General features: G+C 40.8%; 1 protein-coding gene and 1 pseudogene across 11 annotated transcripts in view; both read left to right on the forward strand.

Annotated features, from left to right (window-relative positions):
- The window catches only part of MID2 (midline 2), a 99586-nt gene that overhangs the window by 59080 nt on the left and 16558 nt on the right, over positions 1–23948 (forward strand). For 8 of the 10 annotated variants that reach the window (XM_082447562.1, XM_082447564.1, XM_082447560.1 and 5 more), the window contains 3 exons: positions 14896–15018; positions 15123–15230; positions 16611–16759. In XM_082447562.1, coding sequence (XP_082303688.1) covers positions 14896–15018; positions 15123–15230; positions 16611–16759 — 380 coding nt within the window. The remainder of the gene's footprint in view (positions 1–14895; positions 15019–15122; positions 15231–16610; positions 16760–23948) is intronic. The other 2 variants (XM_082447566.1, XM_082447558.1) reach the window with 1 other exon arrangement.
- Positions 18056–22939, forward strand: LOC309652738 (cytochrome c pseudogene; annotated as a pseudogene). Its single transcript has 2 exons — positions 18056–18071; positions 21835–22939. The product of its transcript is annotated as a cytochrome c pseudogene (transcript).

Here is a 23948-nt window from a genome sequence, read left to right on the forward strand (position 1 = left end):
ACAAGAATTGGCTGCTTGTGGATGCATCCTTCCTTAGAAAATGCAGTTGGAATCTGGTGCTGGAGATGTGAGATTTGAACTCTAAGGGATCTTAGACCTGAATTTCTACAGTATATTCATAACAAAGTAACTGAATAAGTTAGCTCATTATTCAAATAAGGCCAACCCAGCCCTTTAGGTTCTAGATGAGATTAAGAAGAATGAGAGAATGGAAATAACTTCCGAGTAATAATTGAAGCCTTTAAATGATGTGGAAACACATTCATACGTGCACACATACACACCTACATGTTTTAAATTCCAAAACTATCTCAATTAACCAACAAAAGATTACAGAAATATCAGTTGTAAATGATAAGCCATCAAGAGTTGAAATGCCAGTCATCCTATTTTTACAGTAATATAAATAAGTATAGACATAAATCTAAGACTGAATTTCAGCTTTCTGGGAAAGAAGTACTGCATATTTCCAGTCTAGAGTAGCAAGTAGGGGTGTGGGAGGAGTGGGAAAGGGAATCAATATTTATTTAACTCCTACTGTGTTCCGGGTTCTGTGCTAAGGCTGTTATCTCTATTTTCTCATTTGGTTTTTAGAACAATCTGTGAGATAGGTGACAGTGCTTCTATTTTACTTGCTGGAAAGATGGGCTCAGAGATGTTAAGTAACTTGTCTGAGGTCACTCAGCTTATAAGTGTTAAAGCTAGAATTCGGACTCAGACCTGCTTGACTTTAAATCCAGAGCTTTTCCCAGTCTACTTTTTTGCCTCCTGGGAGAAAAAAGTGCTGAGAAGAAATGGCAACTTAGCACATGAAAACCCTCAAAAAGAAAAAAAAGAAGGGTGCTTTTTCTCTCTAGTTATAGCTACAAAGAGAGTGATCAAAGAGCAGGATTTCTTTGATGGTTAGAATGAAACATGGGGAATCTGAAGGAGCCGTGGCTTTGAAATTAGAAAACCTAATTTGGGTTGTAACTCCATCACTTCGTAGTTTATATGACTTTGATAACTCACTTTACCTCTCTGGATCTCAGTTTCCTCATCTATAAAATGCAGACAGTAATGCCTGCCTTAGCAATCTTGTAAGGTTGTTATGAAGATCAAATGTAGAGATCAAATATACCTGAAACCACTCTCTAGTCTAAACCATAACAACTACACAGCTATATTAACTACACAACTGTAACTAATGATTTCCTTGGTTATAATAACACTGTATTAAGATGATCAGCTCTTTGGAATTTCCCAGCAAGTCCTTCTTGCTTCTCCTTTTCTTTGTATTTTCTCTAGGAGCTACTGGACTTCCCAAAGTGAGAAACTGAGCCCTGAGCCCTAGGCAGAAAGTAAAGACCCAAAGTAAATCACATTCTGTGCCCCCTCATACCGTCACTATTTATGTATAGGTGAATCAGGTTAAGGGCAACATCAAGGGCAGACTTATAAGGGAAAAGAAGCTCCCAAAAGGTAGCCTTTTGTCTGAGCAAGTGTGAGGTTGGGGGACACAGACCTACCTGCTTTGTCCTAGTGAAGGTGGAGAGAGATTATGAATAACAGGAATTATACACACACAAACACATATGCAAACACTCACACATATGTGAGCCTCAGGGGCTTTTCACCATAAGGCAATGCCCATCAGGATAGAGTCCCTAGATGTAACCTAGGGCCATCGCTGATTCCAGTAATACTTGCATAATACCATACTTTCTGTTCATATTTTTGACAACTGCCTCTCATCTTTCCTCATCAATACCACAGGCAGGCTAACTGGTGAATCCCTGCTCTGTAGAGCAGGGATTGTGTGTGGGAAGGTGCATATTCATCAATGCATTAACAGGTATTTTAATGAGCCTCCAAGGTATAGTGCTGTACTATGCTTGGAGCTCAGAGTACAGGACAGATGGGGTCCTCTCCCTTAGGGAGCACCGCAGAGGAAACTGAAACAGAATGTAATTACGGTATTATATTTTTGTAAGTGAGGGAATGTGTTAGCTTTCTTGCTTACACACCTATTTCTTCGAGACCCACCCTAATATCTTTTGGGCTCTGAGCCTGGGAATTGTGTTAATTATGAGGGAGCCCAGAGCAGAAAAACAGAGAATAACAAGCTTGAGCCAGCCAAATTCCTTCCCAGCCAAAGATGTGAAATGTAATCAGTGTTTTGTCAGAAATCAGCACTTGATCTCCTTTCTGGCATCAGCCTTCTGGTCTGAATGGAGGGGGAAGGTGATGGTCTGGCTCCTGGTAGGAAGAGAGACCATTTTATCTTCAGATGCAGGGTGAACCCTGTCCAGCAGTGTGGAGGTAACTACATTTGGGCATGAGATCTAGATGCTTAGGTGTGGGAAGAAGAATAAGAAAAGGGGACATGGTAATCTCAGAGAAAAGCAAATCGTGACCCAGTATGTTCCAGCAAGCAAAACAGATGCAGAAACTGAATAAAAATAAACCAGGTGATAAAACAGTGCTTGCTTGTTTGTTCAGCAGAAAACCCCAGAAGATATAGTGGTTTTAGCAATAGTAGTCACAGTCATCGTTATCATCAGAGCAGTAGTAGTAAAAAAAAAAAAAACCAACTATTTGGCTACCTATTATATATCAGAAAATGTATTAGGTGCTTTATTTCTGTTGTTTAATCTAATAAGCATGTACAAAACCCTATGAGGCTAGATACTAGTATCATCCTAATTTACAGAAGAGGAAACTTAGGCTGCTTGCCCAAGACCAGACAGGTCGTCGGTAAGTAGCAGAGCCAGGAGGCTAGCCTGAGGCTAACTTCAGGTCTGACTTCAAAGCCCATTCTTTTAAGAATTTTCAGTTTGGCTTTTGGTTCAGTAAAGATAAACCCCTACCCCAGGACACCCAGGGATCCTTCCCAGCGAGTGCCCGCATGGGTGTGTGTGAGTGTGTGTGTGTGTGCGCGCGCGCGCGTGTGTGCGCGCGCACGCGCTCTCTCAGTCTCTCTGTCTCTCTCCATCCCCAACCCCATCCCCACCAAGACAGCCTGACCAAGAGCTCTCCTCAGGACCCCTTTATCTCCTTGCGCTTTCCCACAGAGAAACTCCTTAGCTCTGGTCTCTGTCCTGGCTCATGAGGCAGTCGGGACCCCTGGAAATATGTTCTCAAGGCATCTTTGTTACCTACTCATGGAACGGGACTTTTTTTCTGGGGTCTCCTTTTTCACTGACGCTCTCGCACAGAATTTTTCGGGTCCGTGTCCTGAGGCTCTTTCCTGGTGCTTCTCTGTCTCCTTTCCCTACTCCCCAACTCCTCCACCCTCTGCAGCTTAGAAAGCAATACAGGCTCTTCTTCAGCTCTTTCCATTCTTCCACTTGGGCCCTTGCTCTTTCTAGTGACCATCTTCCTTTTCTGAACATGGAACCAGTTTTTTTTTTTCCTTTTGTCATCTGAAATCCCCTGTCTCATAAAGAATGACTTATTTCTCAGAATTATGGCTTTCCTGACCTTAGCTGTCAGAGTGTGAATTTCCTTGGCTCTCGAAGTAGATTCCTTGTTCTGTATGTATATAGGAAGTATCAGGATACCAAAGCCATCTCCCAGAAACAAAGGTCTTGGGGAGGGATGCTTATGTCAGACTTGAGTACAAAGAAGGGCTAAATGCTCCCCACAGTCTAGTCTGAGGCTAAAGAAGGCATCATCTTTCATTGGCTCGCCCTGCTCTCTTTCTCTTACATAGTTCTGTGGTTGTGAAAGGCAGTTAAAAGGAGGACTTGGGGAAAAGCCCTAGACTCGGAATCAGGAAACCTGGTTTCTGGTACTGGCTCTGCCGCCACCCACTAGCTGCATGACCTTGGGCAGAGTGGCCAGTGCATCGCCTCTGTTACACTGCCTGCTTTGCTGTATTAGAATTACCTGATTCTGTTTTGTGTCCTTCATTGGACTATAAGCTTCTTAAAGGCAGTGGCCATGACCACGCCATATTCATTTTGGAAACCACAATTCCTAACTGGTCTCTCTGACTCATGCTGTCCCCCCTCTAATCCATTTTCCACATTGTTGTGGGAATGATCTTTTTAAAATGCAAAGCTCACATGTCACTCCCCTACCACAAACCCTTCAGTGGTTCTCCATCACCATTAAGATAAAGATTTATAAGACCGATCATGATCTGGACCCTACCTACCTCTAGCATGTGCTTTTTACTACCTGCACTTTATAATTTGTTCATTCATTCCACAGATATTTAAGCATATTTCTGCCTTGGGCCAGGCATTGGGAACACAGTGTGAACATGGCCCCTGCCCTCACAGAACTTCCACTCCTCCCCTTTTCTCCTGGCTGACTACTACTTGTCTTTTAAGACTCAGCTCACGCATCACCTCCTCCAGGGAGCTATCACACATGCTCTATACTTCTCTCTCTCTCCTTACCCCATGTACCTGGAACACCCTGTGCATACTTCTGTCATAGCACTTCTACGTACTGATCTGTCTCCCCACCAGACTGCAAACTCTGAGAGCGGGTACTGTGTCCTATCCACTTTTTTATACCCAGCACATGGCTTGGTACACAATAGGTATTGAGAAAGGATAACTGAATAAACAGTACCCTCTGGTGGCTGACTGTTGTAAGTATAATCTTTTATGCATCATAAGGGTGAGTAAAGCACAGCTGATTATCCAGAGGAGGTAACTTTTTCTTTCTTTTAACATTGGGTGAAGAACCATTTCAGAATATGTGATCTCCTAGCATCCAGGTTGTTATTCCTATATCTTTCCAAATCTTCCATAATGCAGCAAACAATATGTAAATGACAGAACAAAATTACCATTTTGAGTAATTGTGTAAAAAGAAAATGTGAGGGAAATTTGTCTCATGTAATGAAGAAATGTAATCTAGTATACAATTTTGCATTTGTCCTTTATTTCAGGGCCAACATACTCACATTCATTCATTAATTCAACAGATATTTGTTGAGTACCCACAGTGTGCCAGGCATTATTCTAGGTGTAGTGAACAAAACAAAGTCCTTAACTTTAAGAAGCTTACATTCTAGTTGGGGGAGACACACAATAAACAAATATATTTTTATTAGAGGTTATAAGTGTTATGGATAAATATAAATCAGGGTGCAAAGTGGAGTATGAGATGAGATGCCATTTGGGCAAAGGCCTGAAGACATATTAGTTATAACTTCAGAAAAATACATAAATGTTGGTTCACCAGACCTGCCTAAATCATTGTGGGACATCTAGAGTTTTCTTTCTTTCTTTTTCTTTTAAATTTTGAAATAAGTTTAAGCTCATATAGAAGTTGCTAAAATAAACTTAAGTGTCCATCGACAGAGGAATGGATAAAGAAGATGTGGCACATATATACAATGGAATATTACTCAGCCATAAAAAGAAACGAAATTGAGTTATTTGTAGTGAGGTGGATGGACCTAGAGTCTGTCATACAGAATGAAGTAAGTCAGAAAGAGAAAAACAAATACCGTATGCTAACACATATATATGGGATCTAAAAAAAAATGGTTCTGATGAACCTAGGGGCAGGACAGGAATAAAGAAGCAGGCGTAGAGAATGGACTTGAGGACACAGGGAGGGGGGAGGGTAAGCTGGGACGAAGTGAGAGAGTGGCATGGACATATATACACTACCAAATGTAAAATAGATAGCTAGTGGGAAGCAGCCGCATAGCACAGGGAGATCACCTCAGTGCTTTGTGACCACCTAGAGGGGTGGGATAGGGAGGATGGGAGGGAGATGCAAGAGGGAGGGGATATGGGGATATATGTATACATATAGCTGATTCACTTTGTTATACAGTAGAAACTAACACAACATTGTAAAGCAATTATACTCCAATAAAAAATGTTAAAAAAGTAAGTTCTTGTATCAAAAAGGGAACTGTAAAAGATCATTAAAATGTAGCAATTTAAAAATAAAAAAAATAATTAAAAAAATTAAAGAAAAGAATTTGCTAAAATAATAGAGTTCCAACATACCATTCATCTCCTCTTCCCCAGTGTTAACATCTTTCATAACCACGTAACTATCGCAATTAGGAAATTGTCATTGGTACAATATTCTACTAAGCAAACTACAGACCTCATTCAAATTTCACCAGTTTTTACATGTACTCAAACTTTGGGAGGCGGGGGAGTATGTGTATTTCCATGAATTTTATCCCATGTATAGATTCGTGTAATCACCACTATCATCAGAACAATACAGTTTCATCACCCCCAAAAACCTCTGGGGTGCAAAGTCTTTGTCGTCACATCTGCCCCCTGGCAACCACTGATCTGTTCTTCATCACGACGTAATTTGTAGAATGTTATATAAATGGAATCATACATTATGTAACATATTATGATTTGCTTATGCCACTCATCATAATGCCTCTGAGATACATTTGTGTGTATAAATAGATTTAAAACATTTTATTGTTGATGTTCCACAATTTGTTTTTTCATGCCTCCACTGAAGAGCATTTCAGTTGTTTTTGGCTAATACAAATAAAGCTGTTATAAACATTCATGCAAGTTTTTTTTGTGTTTAGACATACATGTTCATATTTCTAGGGTAAATACACAAGGGTGAGATCTAGAGAGTTTTATATCTTCAGAGGGGGTTATAAGCAAGTGCTGTGCTTCACAAAACAAGCAGTAGAGTAGGAAGAACACTGGATGGGGAGTCAAAGGACCTTGCTCCAGCCTTGCCCTGTCATTGATCAGTAATATGATGTTGGGTAAGCCCTTCTCCTCTCTAGGCCTCATATTTCTATCTGTAAAGTGAGGGGCTAGGAATTGATGATTTCTTCAGTCTTTTTAAGATCTAACAGTTCGGTGGTTCTGAAGAGATAGAAAGGAGGTTTCTGCCTCATTTCACGTAGGACTTACAGCTATATATATAGAATCCCAGGTGCAAACCTAGATTATGCCTCTCCTACTTCTTGCATGTTCTAAACAGCAACCTTGTGTGGAAAGAGAATATGGGGGAGAAAGTAACTAACCCTAAGGCTACCAAGGCTTGGGGGTCTGATCCCTGAGGAAAAGGGACTCTAAAACCAACAAAGAATTGCCACATGGCACAGGGCCATTCCTAAGGCATGTGTATGGAGCAAATTGTCCTCTCTGTTGCCAAAATTTTTGTTAGTTAAACTCAGGGTAAAATAACTCTGGAATACGTGTATGTGTTGATACACATGTGTGTGCATTATATATTCTAAATGTTACATTATATGCATTTTTATACTATATATTATTTTCAAAATCAGGAAGGAATTACACAAAATGTTTGTAATAGTTAACTCTAAGGAATGTGATTATCTTGAGAGGCAACTCTGAGAGGAAAAGAAGTATGTTTATGAACACGTTTTCTCTGTCTCTGTTTCTCTCTCTCTCTCTCTCTCTCTCACTCACGCGTGCACGCGCACACACGCACACACGCTGGTTAAATCACGGACAAGAGCCAGGCTGCCGGAGGGCAAATGCTGGCTCTGCCATTTACTAGTTATATGTATGACCTTGGGAAAATTACATAAGCTCTACGTTTCTCAGTTTCTTTTGTAAAATGATAACAACAGTGCCGACTTCATAGGGTAAATGGGAGAAGTAAATGAGTTAAAATATATGAAGCAATTAGAACAGCACCTAGCACATCGTAAGCACCCACAAGCTGACGGGAAACGTGTCTGTCAGTCGACATCCACGTCTGTCTCGAGGCCTCCCACAGCATGGATCCCTGGGCCCAATACACTAGGGTTCTTACACTTCAAGAGATGGCCTGGCTGCCACCTCCTCGGCCACACTACTTTTCTAGTGTGTGTGATCCACACCCTAGATGGGAGTGATCCACTGCCATCCCCCACCTACCTCTACCCTGCAACCCCTCATCCACTCCTCTGCCAAAAAATTAAACTTAAGCACTGAGGCAGCAGGTTGCTTAGCTATGCCTCAGGAATTTTTAATTTTTTTGTCTCCTAAGCTGCAGTTACTCCAGTACAGGGGACTCAAAATCCTATTAATAATTTTACATGTCCCCCAGTCTGTTAAGTGACCCCCTCCCTCCAAATCCAATGAAACAGATAAAATTCATAAAAACAGCCCTACTTCATTTAGTTATTTTTATGTAAAGCTGGCAGAATCATCTTTGAAATGTTGCAGTGTTTTGCTTTGGAAAACAAAAAAGAAGGTAGTCTCGTCTTCCTCTTCCTTTTATACATTTGAACCTTCCTTATACGAAGGGCTGCGGAGGTGGTGGTGTGTGTGATGGTGTCCTTTAAAGTGTGATCTGGATTAACACCTTAGCTTAGATGCTGCCACAGTAGGTGCAACATCTGTATCATAAACATCGTGGTTTCTTTCCCCCCCCCAGCTTTGTTGACATATAACATTGTGTTTTAATTGACATATATCACATATAATTGACACATAATATATAACATTGACATATAATTGACAGAAAACATTGTGTAAGTTTAAGGTGTACAATGCGATGATTTGATATGCTAATATATCACAAGATTACCACAATAAGGTTAACTAATACATTCCTCACCTTACGTAGTTACCTGTGTGTGTGTGTGTGTGTGTGTGTGTGTGTGTGTGTGTGTGGTGAGAATATTTAAGATCCACTCTCATAGCAACTTTCAAGTATACAATACAGTCTTGTTAAGTATAATCAAGGAATCTAAAAAAAAAACCTGAACTCATAGAAACAGAGAGAACATTGTGTTTTCTTGACTGCATCGTTATGAGAGTAATGAATTCTTTGCAGCTCAGCAAGGTGACAGAGTTGTTCATAACAATTCCTTGATAATTCGTTAGATGTTCAATTTGCCTCTCACTTTTCCTTCTCATCTCCTTTGCACAGAAAGTGGCTGCGTGTTGAATGAAGCCCTCAGCCTCTTTTCTCTGACATTTTGGAGTCTGAGAAGGTGGGGCAGTGGTCACCTGGGTGCTTCTGGGCAAGAATGGGAAGTGAGAAATTTGTTGTGCCCTTCCACTTCTTTGAATACTATGCCTGCTTTTTCTCTCCACCTTGTTCTCAACTAAGATGGTTAAGGTGTTACTATGGCATTAAGATCCAGACATTTTATCCAGGTACGTTCAAAGACTCCAAATGACAGTGCAGCTTTCTGTAATATATCTGCAGTCTCCGTTTCTAGCCTTATTTCCCTCCCTTGCATCTGTCAGGCTGATCTGCTTTACCCAAACACGTTCTTTGCTTTCCTGCCTGTGTTTTTGCTCATGCTATTTATAGTATTCTCTCTGCCTGGAATTCTCTCCCCATAAAACTCATTTCTGCCTGCCCAAGTCTTGTTCATCCTTCAAGACCAGCTCAGCTACATGAAACCTTCCCTAATCCCCTGACTGTCCTTTTCCACAGGCCAAATTATTTTCCCTTCTCTATGCTCTCCTAGAGCTTTGTTTGTATTCTATTGCTTGTTCTGCTATTCATTAAATTGTAATTAGCTGAATTCACACTCATCTTTTGCACTAGACTATAAGTGCCTTGAAGGCAGAAGCTGAGTCTTTTTCATCATTTTGGTCCCACTCAGGAACCCTTGTATGTGGTGTAGGCACTCAATAAGTGTTTGCTGAAATAAAAACATTTCCAAATGATCTTTAATGCTGGCATTTCAAAATCTCCTAGGTGGAAGGGGAAGATCTATTTGGGCAGAAGTTTTCAGGAAATAATCATTTATTTATTTATTATATTTTTGGTTGCGCTGGGTCTTTGTTGCTTCGCGTGGGCTTTCTCTTGTTGCGGCGAGCAGGGGCTACTCTTTGTTACGGTGCGCGGGCTTCTCGTTGCCGTGGCTTCTCTTGTTGCGGAGCACGGGCTCTAGGCGCACGGGCTTCAGTAGTTGTGGCTCATCAGCTCTAGAGCGCAGGCTCAGTAGTTGTGGCACACGGGCTTAGTTGCTCCACGGCATGTGGGATCTTCCCGGACCAGGGATCGAACCCGTGTCCCCTGCATTGGCAGGCAGATTCTTAACCACTGCGCCACCAGGGAAGTCCAGGAAATAAACTAAGCTGGCATTGATCTTTTAGAGCGGAGTACACTAAGATGGAGATGCCAAGGAGGAGTTCTATTACCATGTAAATAAATTGCACTTGAGTCTGGGTAGAGGGCTCATCCACTATTTCATACATATTGTTCCACCTGAACATGAAATCTGAGTTCCTCCTGAACTCCAGTGCGGTGCTCTGCAGGACTGATGGACGTGACTGAGCTGAGGGGAGGGTATGAGTGGTGAAGTTTCCCCTGGGGGTGGGCTGGAGGGAAGGCTGATGAACTTAAAACCCAGAGATAAAAGACCTATAGAATGAGTGTGTGGGAGATCTCCCAAGAAACTACGAAATAAGCTCTCTAAAAGAAGGGAAGGGTAAAAGGTTAGTCCATTTACATTTCAATAGGGAACAGGAACAATGACCAAAATAACTTTTTGCAGTCTCTTAAACCTTGGCAACTTGTGGCTTTTGTGAACCCCTATGTATTGATTTCCTTGTAGTGACCAGCAAGAAAATCCTTCAAATAGGGAATGTGTGTCTTTGTGTCAGGGAAGGATGGAAATTGGGGAAGACTAGGTCTGACTCTGGGTTTAATCTTTGGGCTGGGAGGTAGGAAAGAACTACAGGAAATAGAGTAGGGTGGGCAGTTGGAAAGAAACATGCGAGTCAAATTCTTGCTGCCTTTGGGAGGAAAGAAGAGAGCACAGAGCAGAAAAGATCTGGAGGCTTAACAGGAAGGCCCATGTTCCCTAGTGCTTAGGCCTTGGAAGACTGGTGCTGAGACTCAGTCTTAAACATCAGAAACTGCCCTTCCTTTACACAAGTAGGTTGCCAAGATTATTCTAATGGTATTTTCAGGGAGGATAGATTTTTCCACAGACATAAAGCCATTTAGTCAAACCCACTAATCTAAACCAAAGAACAAACTTCAAAGAAAAATCTTGAGTCTTCCACAAACCACCAACTAACTAACCAATGAACCAACCAACAGATCAACCGACCAAGAATGCTTATCAAGATAACCCCTGATTCACTTTGTTATAAAGCAGAAACTAACACACCATTGTAAAGCAATTATACTCCAATAAAGATGTTTAAAAAAAAAAAAAAAGATAACCCCAGTTGTTTTCAACTGAGGGTTAATAAGCAAGTGAAATACCTCACTGTATTTTCAAAGAAAACTGCAAACAAGGAAAATACCAGGGCTTTTAAGTGCCTTCCAAGCAATTTGAGATGTTTTATTCACATCATGAAGACAGATTTTCCCTGGAGTATTTCCTGTTCAGAAAACACTTAAGGACCCTGCTCTTTTGGGCTGCTTCTTGACATGGAAAGATTTTAATGTCACTGCTTTACCTTTAGTTTGGGATTTTGCCTCTTCAGCCAACTTTCTGCTCTACTAGTTGCATCTGGCTGTTTTATCTTGCCTGATGCAACTGTCCAAACCCCACCCAAGCTCCCTCACTTCAACCTACATTTTCTCTACAAAATGCATTTACTATATTTTCTAATGTTTGCCATTCCTATTTTGATTTTTCACTTTGCTAAATCCATCAGTAAATGTTTCTTAAGTGTTTGTTATGTTTAAGGCATTCTGTCTGTTACAGTGGGAGAAACAAAGTGTCATAAAACCTTTGCTCAAGGAGCTTGCTGTCTAATTGAAGATTTTCAAGCAAGGGGGTGCGTCTCATACTTGACCTTTCCTTTCAGTTCCTGTTACCCTCCTTGGCTAGGCCCTGTTCACATCACAATAGCCTCCTAAATTGTCCCCATGCTTACTATTACCCCCAATCACATTCATCCCAGTTCATCTTCGTAAAAAATTTAATTATGGTCAATCTCCCACCATCTTACCCTCTGCCCCACTCCCAAATTTTCAAAGATACCATATTGTCTAAAAAGTAAGGTTCAATCTCATTAGCTTGGCTCCAAATTTCCCTCCTTCTCACCTTTTAAATCTGAGTCCTATCCATCTCCAAGGCTCAATTCAAGTCCCACTTCATTCAAGCATCTTTTCTCCACTTCCCCACTGAGAGTGATCTTTCCCTTCAATTTCTGTAGATTATAGCCTTCACCACTCATTGATATTTCACTTATGCTAACTTGACTTGTTTGCTTTATATGTGTGAGGCTTTCCCCTATAAAATTGGCCAAGGAACCAATAAGCTGAAGCCCCTATCACCCTTTGGACTGCACATTTATTGAGGGCAGGGCCTGAGCATAATGCATCGTACACAAGAGATGATTAATACATGGTTGATGATGAAGATGGTGATGATTTTCCCTGGTTTCAGGGTGTAGGGTGGATTATGGGGGGCGGTTACAAAGGAAAGATTCTAGAGGTAGGGGGATGAATTAATGAGGCTTTTACAATAATAGTCCAAAAAGATGATAAGGGCTTCAATTTATTGTTTCCTTGGCCCAGAGCCTCATTGTATTACCAGAAGAACTTTAGTGAGATTGAAAAGAAAAGGAGGGTAGGACTCTGGCAGGACTGCTGTGAACTTATGTGGGGGATGAGGGAGAAGTAGGTAACTGAACCTGAGCAAGTGCAATAATGATAGTAGAAATAACCAAAAAGAGGAAATCAGAGGTGGAAGCTGGATTTAGAGGGAGGGTGATGAGTTTGTTTTTAGACGTACTGAGTTTAGGGTAACTTGAGTAACCAAGTGGACATGTCTGGCAAGCAGTGAGATACTGCCCCCCATTCAATTCAGTGCAACAAATATTTACTGAACACCGACCACATGCCAGTCACTATGCTGGAGATATCGTCAAATACGACACAGCCCCTGGCCTCCGGAACTCATGTTTGATCAGGGAAGACAAACTAATAAATTCCTGTAACGTAGTAAAAGGTATAATACAATTATATGTAAAGTGCTATGGGAATAGAAATAGGGAACCAATTGTATCCAAGCAGGTGAGAACAAGTTTCAGAAGTGACAATCTTTGAGCTGGGCTTGGAAAGATAAGTAGAACTTTGTTCAACAAACAAATAATGAAGTGACTTTCCAAGTGAAAGGAGAGTCTTGAGCAAAGGCACAAGACATGGATGTGCATGGCCTTCTAGGGGAACAACAAGTAGTCTGAAAAGACTAAACAGAATGGGATGACAAAATAAAGATGGATGGTGCAGAAGAGGTAATGATTGTCAGGAACTGAAGACAGGATTCTGTTACACTAGACTGGAGAGGCAGTTCAGTGTGATGGTTAAAGGTGTGGACTCTTAAAGTTGGACTCCCTGGGTTCAAATCCCATCTCTGCCACTTACTAGGCATGTGGCCTTGAGCAAGTCACTTAGTCTCTCTGTGCTCAGGTTTCCTCATCTGTAAAATGGGGCTAATGGTACCTCCTTCATAGGGTTGTTTTGATGATTGAGAGAGCTAGTATATAAACTGATTAGGGCAGTGCCTGGCATATAGTGAGTGTTATGTCAAGGTTAGTCCAAAGGCTGAATTATAAGAAACAAGGCACCATACCACTGTGTACTATACCATCAGCAGCCTCAAAAGGAAACTATAAATGGGAACTAAGTCTCCAAATAGTCTAAGCACAGATCCAGGGAGCACTAGATGAATCTCTTATTCTCACATGAGTGGAAGTTCTTTGAGAGGGTGATATTATCTGCCTTGGAAAGGTAGATCCAACTTAGGGAGAGAGAGAGGAGTCTGAGAAAAAAAACTAGAATGGCCTGAGTGGGACTGTTCCTTCAGGACAAATGGAAGCTCTCATTGTGGCATTTGCCCCCTGGAAAGTGGAAATAAAACAAAACAAGGTTGAAATTCGGCAAGCATATTTTATTTCAGTTAGGTAAGAAACAGAAAATTGGCCAACAGGGACCTTAGAGGGTGAGAGAGGAGGCAGCAGGGTCCAGCGACAGGTATTTTGCTGGGCTTGGGAGTATGTAAAGGAGCCCTTTGAAGAGGGCTATCAATTGGAAATGCAGCCCTACCTTGCTAATGGAGCACATCTGGCCACTTGAGTTTTGATGCTCTCAAGTAACCCATTGTCTATTCCTCGGCTTTTTAGAGCTCTACTCGAGTGATCCTTGAATAGACTCTTGGAATGATTGTGCTTCCCTGTGTGACTGCTGCTGAAATGGAACTGAACCTTGTCCGCCCACCTCGCCAGCCCAGGGGTTTCCCTTGACACGTCTTGGTTTGAATACTGGTCTCACCACGTCCCAGCTGTGCAATCTTGAGCAAGTTGCTGAAATTCTCTTAGCCTCAGTTTTCACATCTGTGAAATGGAAATAAGAATAGCTCCTGTATTATAAGTGGTTCTGATAATTATATGAAATAATTTATCTATCGATATAAAGTAATTGACACATTAAATGCTTAAAAGATGTAAGTTCCTTTCCCCTTCCTTTCCTTTTACACTTAGGCAGCCCAAAGATCCTCTGCTCTCATTTTAGCCCAGCTGGGGACTTCATATCATCTAATGTCAACAGTAATAGAGATGGGCAGAAGGAGAAGTCAGTACATGGGAAGACAATGAAGAATGGTGGCTTTTTTTTCACCCCCTACCCTGACTTGGCAGTAAAGATATTTTGATATAGCCAGTATCCCCAAGTAGGAAAGGTATTCAGATACTGGACAGCCCAAAGTGAGAAATATCTACTAAGACATGATGACAACTATGTGAAAATATATCTACACAATCATATATTTAATGTGAAGATATAGCTATGCATTCATATATTTTAAAATGGAAACATTTTCTATATTTTAGAAAGGAACAAGGAAAACTGAAAACACTTTTGTTGTGGAGAGGGATTCTCTTTCCCTGATGTACTTAAATCTCCTTACCCTCTTTCCAAAAGAACAGTAAGAGGACAGGGTGTTGGAGTAAAGGGAATTTCACAGTGGGAATAATATGCCCCCATCTCATCTGTCCTTCTGCCCAGCCTCCATTAACCATCATGATCTACCAGAGGCCGGAGAGCTTCCTATCTGTGGTGCTTCAATGCCCTTGCATCATTAATATCATCATCTCTACCCTTCTTCTAGGAGTGGATCTTATGAGGGAGGTATGGAAGAAGTTATGCATGTTTAGCTATCAGTCCGAACCTTTGAGAGCCAGCAGGGGACAAAGGCAGAAATCACCGTGTAACACTCTGGACTTTCTTGGCAGGTGAATACTGCTATGCATGAGGCAAAACTTATGGAAGAATGTGACGAATTGGTAGAGATCATCCAGCAGAGGAAGCAAATGATTGCTGTCAAAATCAAAGAGACAAAGGTAAAGCACAGCAGTTCAGTGAGGCCAAGGCCGAGTTGACTTTACAAATGTCCAAGCTTCATCCCGATATTTCCAGTTTGAACTTGGATCATGAAAGCAAGAAGAAATGAGGTTTTAGGGAGATGGGCAAAGAAGAAGCAATATTTGGCCTAGTGCTATGAATTCAGTCAAAATGATGGCCGTTCTGGGGTGTTTGAAACGTTCTATATCATGACCTGGTTGGTAGTTACATGGGTGTGTGTATGTGCGAAAAATCATGGAGTTGTACACTTCAGATTTGGGTGCTTTGCTGTGTGTATGGTATAAGTCAATACAAAAAGAAAAAAAAAGTAATGGTAGAAATGTGGGCCAGAATTACAGAAGGATCATGACTGCCATTGTAAGGACTTTGGGCTTAATCTGAAAGGCATTAGGAAATCATTCTAGTTTCTTAGGAAGGGAGAAGACGGATAGATACGGCAGAAGTGTGCAGGGTAGATCAGAATGGGATGATACTGAAGTCAGGCAAGCATGTTATGAGGCTTATGGAATGATTCTTGGCATGAGTTGATGAAGGCCTAACCAGGGAAGTGGTAGCACAAACAGAAGGGAAGAGCATAGCAGGCATTGCTAGCAAGGAACTGATGGGAATCATCGACTGATTAGAGATAAAAGATGAAGGAGAGAGAGAGAAGACTTGCAGGCGTTTAGCATGGGAACTGAAGAATCGTGGTCAAGAAGCTCAGGTGTGAGCTTCTATGCAGCTCTATGGTTTTACGCTTGCTGCTCTGCTGGTCAGTGTAGTGATTATGAGCTCATGCTGTGTGTACAGTGTGAGAAGTTATGAGAGCCTGGAGTGATAACCATTACTTTGTGCCATGCTGGGTGGTTCCAACTAACACAGGAACTGAAGTGTCTGAGAACACAGATCTGTGAACACATAGGTATGCTTAAAGATGCTTAGAGAAATATATACATAGAAATGTAGATACTCATAAAGAAAAAGGAGGTGCTTTTTATTAAACATGTATGTGACAATAAAGTGTCAACAATGGTGATCTCTGGGTGGCAGGGTTTCTTTTTATACTTTTTATTTTCTAAATTTTCTGTAATGACCACGCATTGCTTTTATAATAAAAATAATTAATGTGATCAATAAAAAGAGGAGGTAGGCAACCTGGAGCATATGACTGTGTTGCAGGGTAAGTAAGCGGGCCGTAGGTGGTAGGAGGGGTTGACAAAACAGACATGGTGGGTAGGGTGACAAGGTGAGTGCTTAGTACAGGGACCATGGGATGTAAATAGGTCTTATTTTTAGAATCACTGCAGCAGATCTCCTTCATGTTGTTTTAATTAACCACTAGGTATGTTATCTTATTTTTCTTTTGCTAATTCTTTAAGGTTATGAAACTGAGAAAGTTGGCACAGCAGGTTGCTAATTGCCGCCAGTGTCTTGAACGCTCAACAGTCCTCATCAACCAAGCTGAGCATATCCTGAAAGAAAATGACCAGGCACGGTTTCTCCAGTCTGCAAAAAATATTGCTGAGAGGTGAGTTCCTTATGTTCTTTCAGCATGCCTCCTCTTATGAAAAGGGGCCAGCTTAACGTCACTTAATTCTGTTCAGGCATGCATCAATATGTAGCAGCTGCCACCTGAAGATTTTGCCAGCTGGCTAGTTACTAAGCCTCAGTGTGGTAGATTGCCCTGTGGATTTCTGGCACCCTTCTCTCTGTCTCTGTAGCCTACCAGTTCTAATGCACAGCCAACCATGTGCCCTAGTGATGCCATGGCTCTCTGCTGCCCACTCAGGGCTGGAGCTTTCTATGTTGGTGATGGTGTAGGAGCAGAGAAACTTCTGGCCACATAGATAGGTGCATGTGCTTCTTAAGTCTAGCCTATAACACTAGACTCCCTAGATCTGAATCCTGCCTCTGACCCTAAACTAGTTGGCTGCTCTTAGGGAAGTCATATGACCTCTCTGAGCTTCATTCTCATTCTCTCATTTGCAAAATGGGAATGATAATAGTGTCTATCTCATAAAGTTTTTGTGAGGGTTAAATGAGTTAGTACTTATAAAGGCTTAGAATAATGCCCAACACAAAGTAAATGCTCAATACTATTATTATTGGAGAGCAGAAAATGGGGATGAGAGGAGATTGCTACTTCTTGCAGTACAACTATTAGCAACATTTGACTATTTAATTAGGTACAAGTATTACGTTAATATAAATAACTTTCAAATGTTTAAGAAGAGTAAATTAGAGGTGAAGAAATGAAAATTCTTTCAAGAAGTTTGCTGTGAAGAGAAGGAGAGAGATATGGCAGTAGCTAGAATGACTATGAGGTAGAGGAAAGTTGTGGGTATTATTTTTTTAGATAGGAGAGATGTGAGTGAGTTTAAAAGTGGATGTAGGTCGGACTTCCCTGATGATGCAGTGATTAAGAATCTGCCTGCCAATGCAGGGGACAAGGGTTCGATCCCTAGTCCCGGGAAGATCCCACATGCTGTGGAGCAACTAAGCCCGTGTGCCACAACTACTGAGCTTGTGTGCCACAGCTACTGAAGTCCGCACGCCTAGAGCCAGTGCTCCACAGCAAGAGAAGCCACTGCAATGAGAAGCCCACGCACTGCAACGAAGAGTAGTCCCTGCACGCCACAACTAGAGAAAGCCCGCGCAGCAACGGAGACCCAACACAGCCAAAAATAAATAAATTTTAAAAAAAAAGTGGATGCAGGTCAGCTAGAGATGGGGCAAAACTGAAGCTGTGGAAAAAAGAAAGTATGTGGCCAAAGCACAAATGAAGGGACATCTCTTCCATTTAACCAGAAGGAAGACAGAAGTAATGGATGTGGATGTCAGTATGCCCAGCAGTTTGGTATGAGAAATTGAGGAACTTATCATTTCATATCTACCCCTCTCTTTGTAAAATAGGAGGCAAAGTCATTTGCTGAGCATGAGCAGGAAGGTAGCAGGGTTCTCTAGCTTTTTGAACATATGGAATACAGTTATAATAATTGCTTTAATGTCTAATTCTAATATCTGGGTCAGTTTCAACTAGTTGCTTTTTTCTCCTTATTATGGGCTTTATTTTCTTGCTTCTTTGCATGTCTGGTTATTTTTTATCGGATGCCAGACATTGTGAATTTTATCTTATTGGGCACTATATATTTTTGTATTCCTATAAGTATTCCTAAACTTTGTTCTGGGACACGGTTAAGTTACTTGAAAACAGCTTGTTCCTTTCAGGTCTTGCTTTTAAGATTTGTTAGGTGTGATCAAAGCAGTGTTTAGTCCAGGGGAAATTTTTCCCCACTCCTGAGGCAAGACCCTTCTGAGTACGCTACCAAGTCCCCCATGAATCATGAGATTTTCTGGTCTGGCTGGTGGGAACATACACTATTCCTGGCCCTGTGTGAGCATTAGGGTTTGTTCCCTCTAATCTTTTTGGGTGACTCTTTCTCTAGCATTGGGCAGTTTCCTTATATGCATGTGTTGATCAGTATTTTATTGAATACTAGAGGCAAACCCTCTGAAGGTCCCAGAATTCTCTCTGTGCAGCTTTCTCCTCTCTAGTATTCTGCCCTGTGAACTCCAACCAACTTAGTCTCCTTGGATTCACAGCTCTGTGTTCTTGATTAGGGGCTCCATCGGGTTCCACCTGATTTCCCCTTCATGTACCATTTTATTCCCTTAATTTTTGCTGGAACAAATTTTCCCACAGCTTCCTAAGAAAGAGTACAAGGTAAATAAAATTTTGAGAATTTTTTGTTTAAATAATATTTTAAATTTATTTTCTAATTTGATAGGTTGGAAATAAATTTTCCTTATAATTTTGAAGGCATGGCTCTATTGTCTCCTAACTTCCACTGCTATTTTGATTCCTGATCTTTTGAATGTGACCTATATTTTAAAATCTGAAGCTTTGAAGGTCTTATCTTTAATCTACTTTTTTCTGAAATTTCACCAAGATGTGCTTTGGTGTGGGTCTTTTATTATTCATTTTTCTTGGGCACTAAGTGAGTCTTTCCAATCTAAAAACTACTGACTTTTAGTTCTGGGAAACAGTCTTTTATTATTTGCTAAGGACTTCCTCCCCTTCTCTCTTCTCTCTTTCTGGGACTCTAATTAGCCAGATTTTGGACACCCTTGATTTTCCCTCTAATTTTAAGACATCTTTTATCTCCTACTTTCCATGACTTTATCTTCTTGATCTAACATGTTTCCTTAATTTTTCATCCAATCCTTCTATTACAATTTTAATTTAAGTATTTATATTTTTATTTATAAGAGCTCTTTCTTGATCTTTGCTTCTTTTTTAGCACTCTGTCCTTGCTTTATGAATACAAACTATTTATCTTCCTGATGATATTAATGATCACTAAAAAAGTTTTCTTCTAAACTGCATTGTGTTGGTTTCCTCCACGTTCCTTTTCTCTGTTAGTTTCTGTCTTTCCCTAAATGTTTGGGGAGCTTTTCACTGCCTGTTTGAATTTAAGATTAAAAGGTGACTGGAAGATCTGAGGGGGTGGGAACAGTTTGTTGCTTGGTGAACTTTGCTATAGGATTATAAGGCGGAATGCTAGATTTTTAATTTATTTATTTTTATTTTTGGCTGCATTGGATCTTTGTTGCTGTGCGCGGGCTTTCTCTAGTTGAGGCAAGCGGGGGCTACTCTTCCTTGCGGTGCCCGTGCTTCTCATTGCGGTGGCTTCTCTTGTTGCAGAGCACGGGCTCTAGGCGTGCCGGCTTCAGTAACTGTGGCACGCAGGCTCAGTAGTTGTGTCTCACGGGCTCTAGAGCGCAGGCTCAGTAGTTGTGGCCACGGGCTTAGTTGCTGCGCGGCATGTGGGATCTTCCCGGACCAGAGATGGAACCTGTGTCCCCTGCATTGGCAGGCGGATTCTCAACCACTGCACCACCAGGGAAGTCCGGAATGCCAGATTTTTATTGAGTGGACCCGTCTGTAGGTGTTTTCTCTTGGGTCAGTTACCCGTGGAAGGAATCCACCAATCTCCTGCTTCTGGAGGGGGATGAAGGGTACAAGTCTGGCTGCCATTATTCTAGGAGCCAAGCAGGGAAAGGGTTTTAAGACTGCTTTTAGTATGGCGTCAGGATGAGAGAGGGGTGGTCTGTGGTTGGGTGGGTCTAGTGGTCTTGCTGTTCCTCATGCAAGCTTTCAACTGTCTGTGGCAATAAATCAGCTTCATGTTTTTGGCTTCCCAATTCAGCTTTCTCTGCTCTGTTGTTGGTTACCACTCATCCATCCCTTTCTAGTTTCCAGACATTTGTTGACAATATCTTACTTGCATCTCTTTTTCCATTCTCTTTGTGGGTTTATGATTTTTTTTCTTTGTCATTTCAGTGGGATTTCATGAGAGCACAGATAAAACATGTATTTAAACCACTGTATGTAATCATGTCCACTCACTTTCAAGTCTCTGAAATGTCTTGTGCCACTACCACACTATTGAAAGTATTCTTTCCAAGGTTACCAAATGAATACCTTGTTGCTAAATTATAATAGACATTCCTTTGTTTTATCTTACTGTTTCATCTTACTTGGTCTCTCAGTAGCATTTGTCCCTACTGACCATTGTTACTTGAAATTTCTCTGCCCTTAGCTTGAGAACACTCCTGGTTTTCTTCCTACCTGTCTGGTTTCATTTGCCTTTGTGAGCAACTATTCCTTGACCTATTCCTTTATGCTGTTGTTCTTTGTGATTCTGTCTTAAGCTATTCTCTTTTCTCAGTACACATTCTCCCTGTTGCAGACTTGTAGCACCTAGGGCTTCGGTTACCATTTAGCTGTCGATGATTCCCAACTCTCTATATCTAAATCTTCTTTTCATGGGCTCATGTATAGCCTATGTGGTAGGAAGAATAGATGGCTAACTATGTGGTATGGCTTGAGAATCATCTATGCAACCTAAATATCTTTCTCACTGGTCTCTCATAGGGTCTGAAATTCTTCCCCACAATTATTCATTGTAATGTATTAAGAACCAAGACTTCAGTTAAAATGAAATTTTAACTGGGAGAGTTATTCCTTCCCCCTTACAAATGGCACTTATTACATATTATCCCTAATAGAGATCAGAACCTTGAGAGATAGCTAATGTTGTGTTTTGCTTAAATACAGAAACACAGACACACACACAGACACAAACACTTACATATATGTCAATGTCATTTTTATCTCATCCTTAACCTTCCAGCCACTGTTAACATTTGGGAGTGTGTGTGTATATATATATATATATATATATATATATATATACCTCACAAACATAAGGTCATGTCGTATGTACTGCATTTTACCCTATGTTTGAAACGTAACACATCACGAACTTTCCCCTGGCATTGGATATTTTTTTATAACCTGATTTTCAGTGACCTTATAGTGTTTCATCTTTTGATGTATGACACATTACTTAGCTCAGTCCCCATTGTTAGACAACTAGGTTACATACAGTGTGTTGAGTGCTCTTATAGTTGTATCTTTGCATATGTCTTAGTTACTTCTTTAGTAAAAAATTTATGAAGTACTTAGAGAACGGGACGTCTGGTTTGCAAGTGGGAACCTCTGTGTAGCGTGTGATGAAAAAACATATTTTAAAATAGCTGATGTTGAGAAGGGCAAGAAGATTTTGTTCTGAAATGTTCCCAGTGCCATACCGTGGAATGGAGAGCCAAGCACAAGACTGGGCCAAATTTCCATCGTCTACTTGGGTGAAAAACAGGTCAGGTCCCTGGATTCTCTTACACAGAAGTCAACAAGAACAAAAGGCATCACCTGGGGAGAGGAGATATTGAATGGAGTATTTGGAGAATCCCAAGAAGGACATCCCTGGAACAAAAATGATATTTGCTGGTATGAAAAAGGCAGAAAGGACAGACTTGATAGCTTATCTCAAAAAAAGCTACTAGTGAGTAATATTTGGCCACTGCCTTATTTACTACAAAACAGAAATAGCTCATGACTTTTTTATGTGTACCATATTTAAATTGATCTCATACACCAGAATTCAGATCATGAATGGCTGATAGGATATTTCTGTTGGACAGTCATGACTTAAATTAAGATTGGCATGTGGATAAATGAGTATGATCAGCTTTATGAATTTTGATAGTAATTCCAGTTCAGCAAGTGCCATCACTATTTTCCCCTTCTATAGATATGATTGGGGGACTTCCCTGGTGGCACAGTGGTTAGGAATCCACCTGCCAATGCAGGGGACAAGGGTTTGATCCCTGGTCTGGGAAGATCCCACATGCCATGGAGCAACTAAGCCCGTGCACCACAACTACTGAGCCTGCGCTGTAGAGCCCGTGAGCCACAACTACTGAAGCCCACGTGCCTAGAGCCCGTGCTCCGCAACAAGGGAAGCCACCACAATGAGAAGCCCGCGCACTGCAATGAAGAGTAGCCCCCGCTCACCGCAACTAGAGAGAAAGCCCTCATGCAGCAACGAAGACCCAATGCAAAAATAAATAAATAAATTTATTTAAAAAAAGATATGATTGGACTTGATTAAATAATGTTCAGCTTTGCACAGAGGTGGTGAATGCCATCTCAAAACCCATAGGAGACTGTGTTTACATTTAGATTTATATAACTGGTGGTATTAATATATTTAAATACTGAGAAGATCCCTTCACTGTCTCATTGAACAGAGTAAGACTCACCTGTGCTTCAGGCTGTGTTCATTAGCCTGTTAAGGCCAGGACTAACGATAAGCTGGCAATGTCCACTTTGTCTTTTTGGTCTTAACTATGCCAATTTAATCAAAATTCTCTGTATCTAAAATGTTGCCTTTTACTTAATGACAGGCATTTTAGTCTGGTTTAGGTATAATGCCAAATAAAGAGTATTTAATACTTCTCACATTTGTATAGATAATCTATAAGGTCGGATGTTTTTAAAATTCAGCATGACAAGATACAGTAGCAAATTTTGCTTGTGAATTCTTCACTAAGTCAGGCCAAGTTATGGTTCAGGATTGTCTTTTAAACAGCTATCCAAAAACACATACAACTGCAGAACTACTGTATATGTGTGATTGGTAATGGTGCTTTTGCCAACTCATTAGAAGGATTAAAATAGAGGAGATATACCATCAGCACAAATTTTGTACATTATGTGATCATAAGGCTTAAGAATTAAAATCAAAATCACAGATCAAAAAAATTTTATGAAGTAGAACTGTGATGTCAAAGAATATTTACATTTTAAGCTATTTTGATATGTAATGCTAAATTTGGCCTCCAAAATTTGAATCATTTTCAGTCCTAATAAAAACATGTAGGCATTATTTAATATAGACATAAAAAGCTCCTATGATGTCTTTATTTATAATCATAAATGCTATCTCATTTTAATTTACATTTCTTTGATTTTACGTGTAGCTGGGCTTTTTAATATATTTGTTGGCTATTTTCATGTGTTATGAATTAACTTTCTGTTTTATTTGTCTACGCTTCTCCTGTCACCACTTTACTTTCTGCTCATTCCCAGACACCTTAAAATCTGATCTGCCTCTAGTTTTGACCCCTTCCAGTCCATCCACTGCAGCTGGAGTATTGTTCTTATTTTTTTTAATTTATTTTTTAAAATATTTTTAATTTTTTTTTTTTTTTTGGCTGCGTTGGGTCTTCATTGCTGCGCACAGGCTTTCTATAGTTGCAGAGAGCGGGGTTTACTCTTCGTTGTGGCGCGCGGGCTTCTCATTGCGGTG

The sequence above is a fragment of the Balaenoptera physalus genome (genome assembly GCF_965194825.1).
Source record: "Balaenoptera physalus genome assembly, chromosome: X".
In the NCBI taxonomy this organism is placed as follows: Eukaryota; Metazoa; Chordata; class Mammalia; order Artiodactyla; family Balaenopteridae; genus Balaenoptera; species Balaenoptera physalus.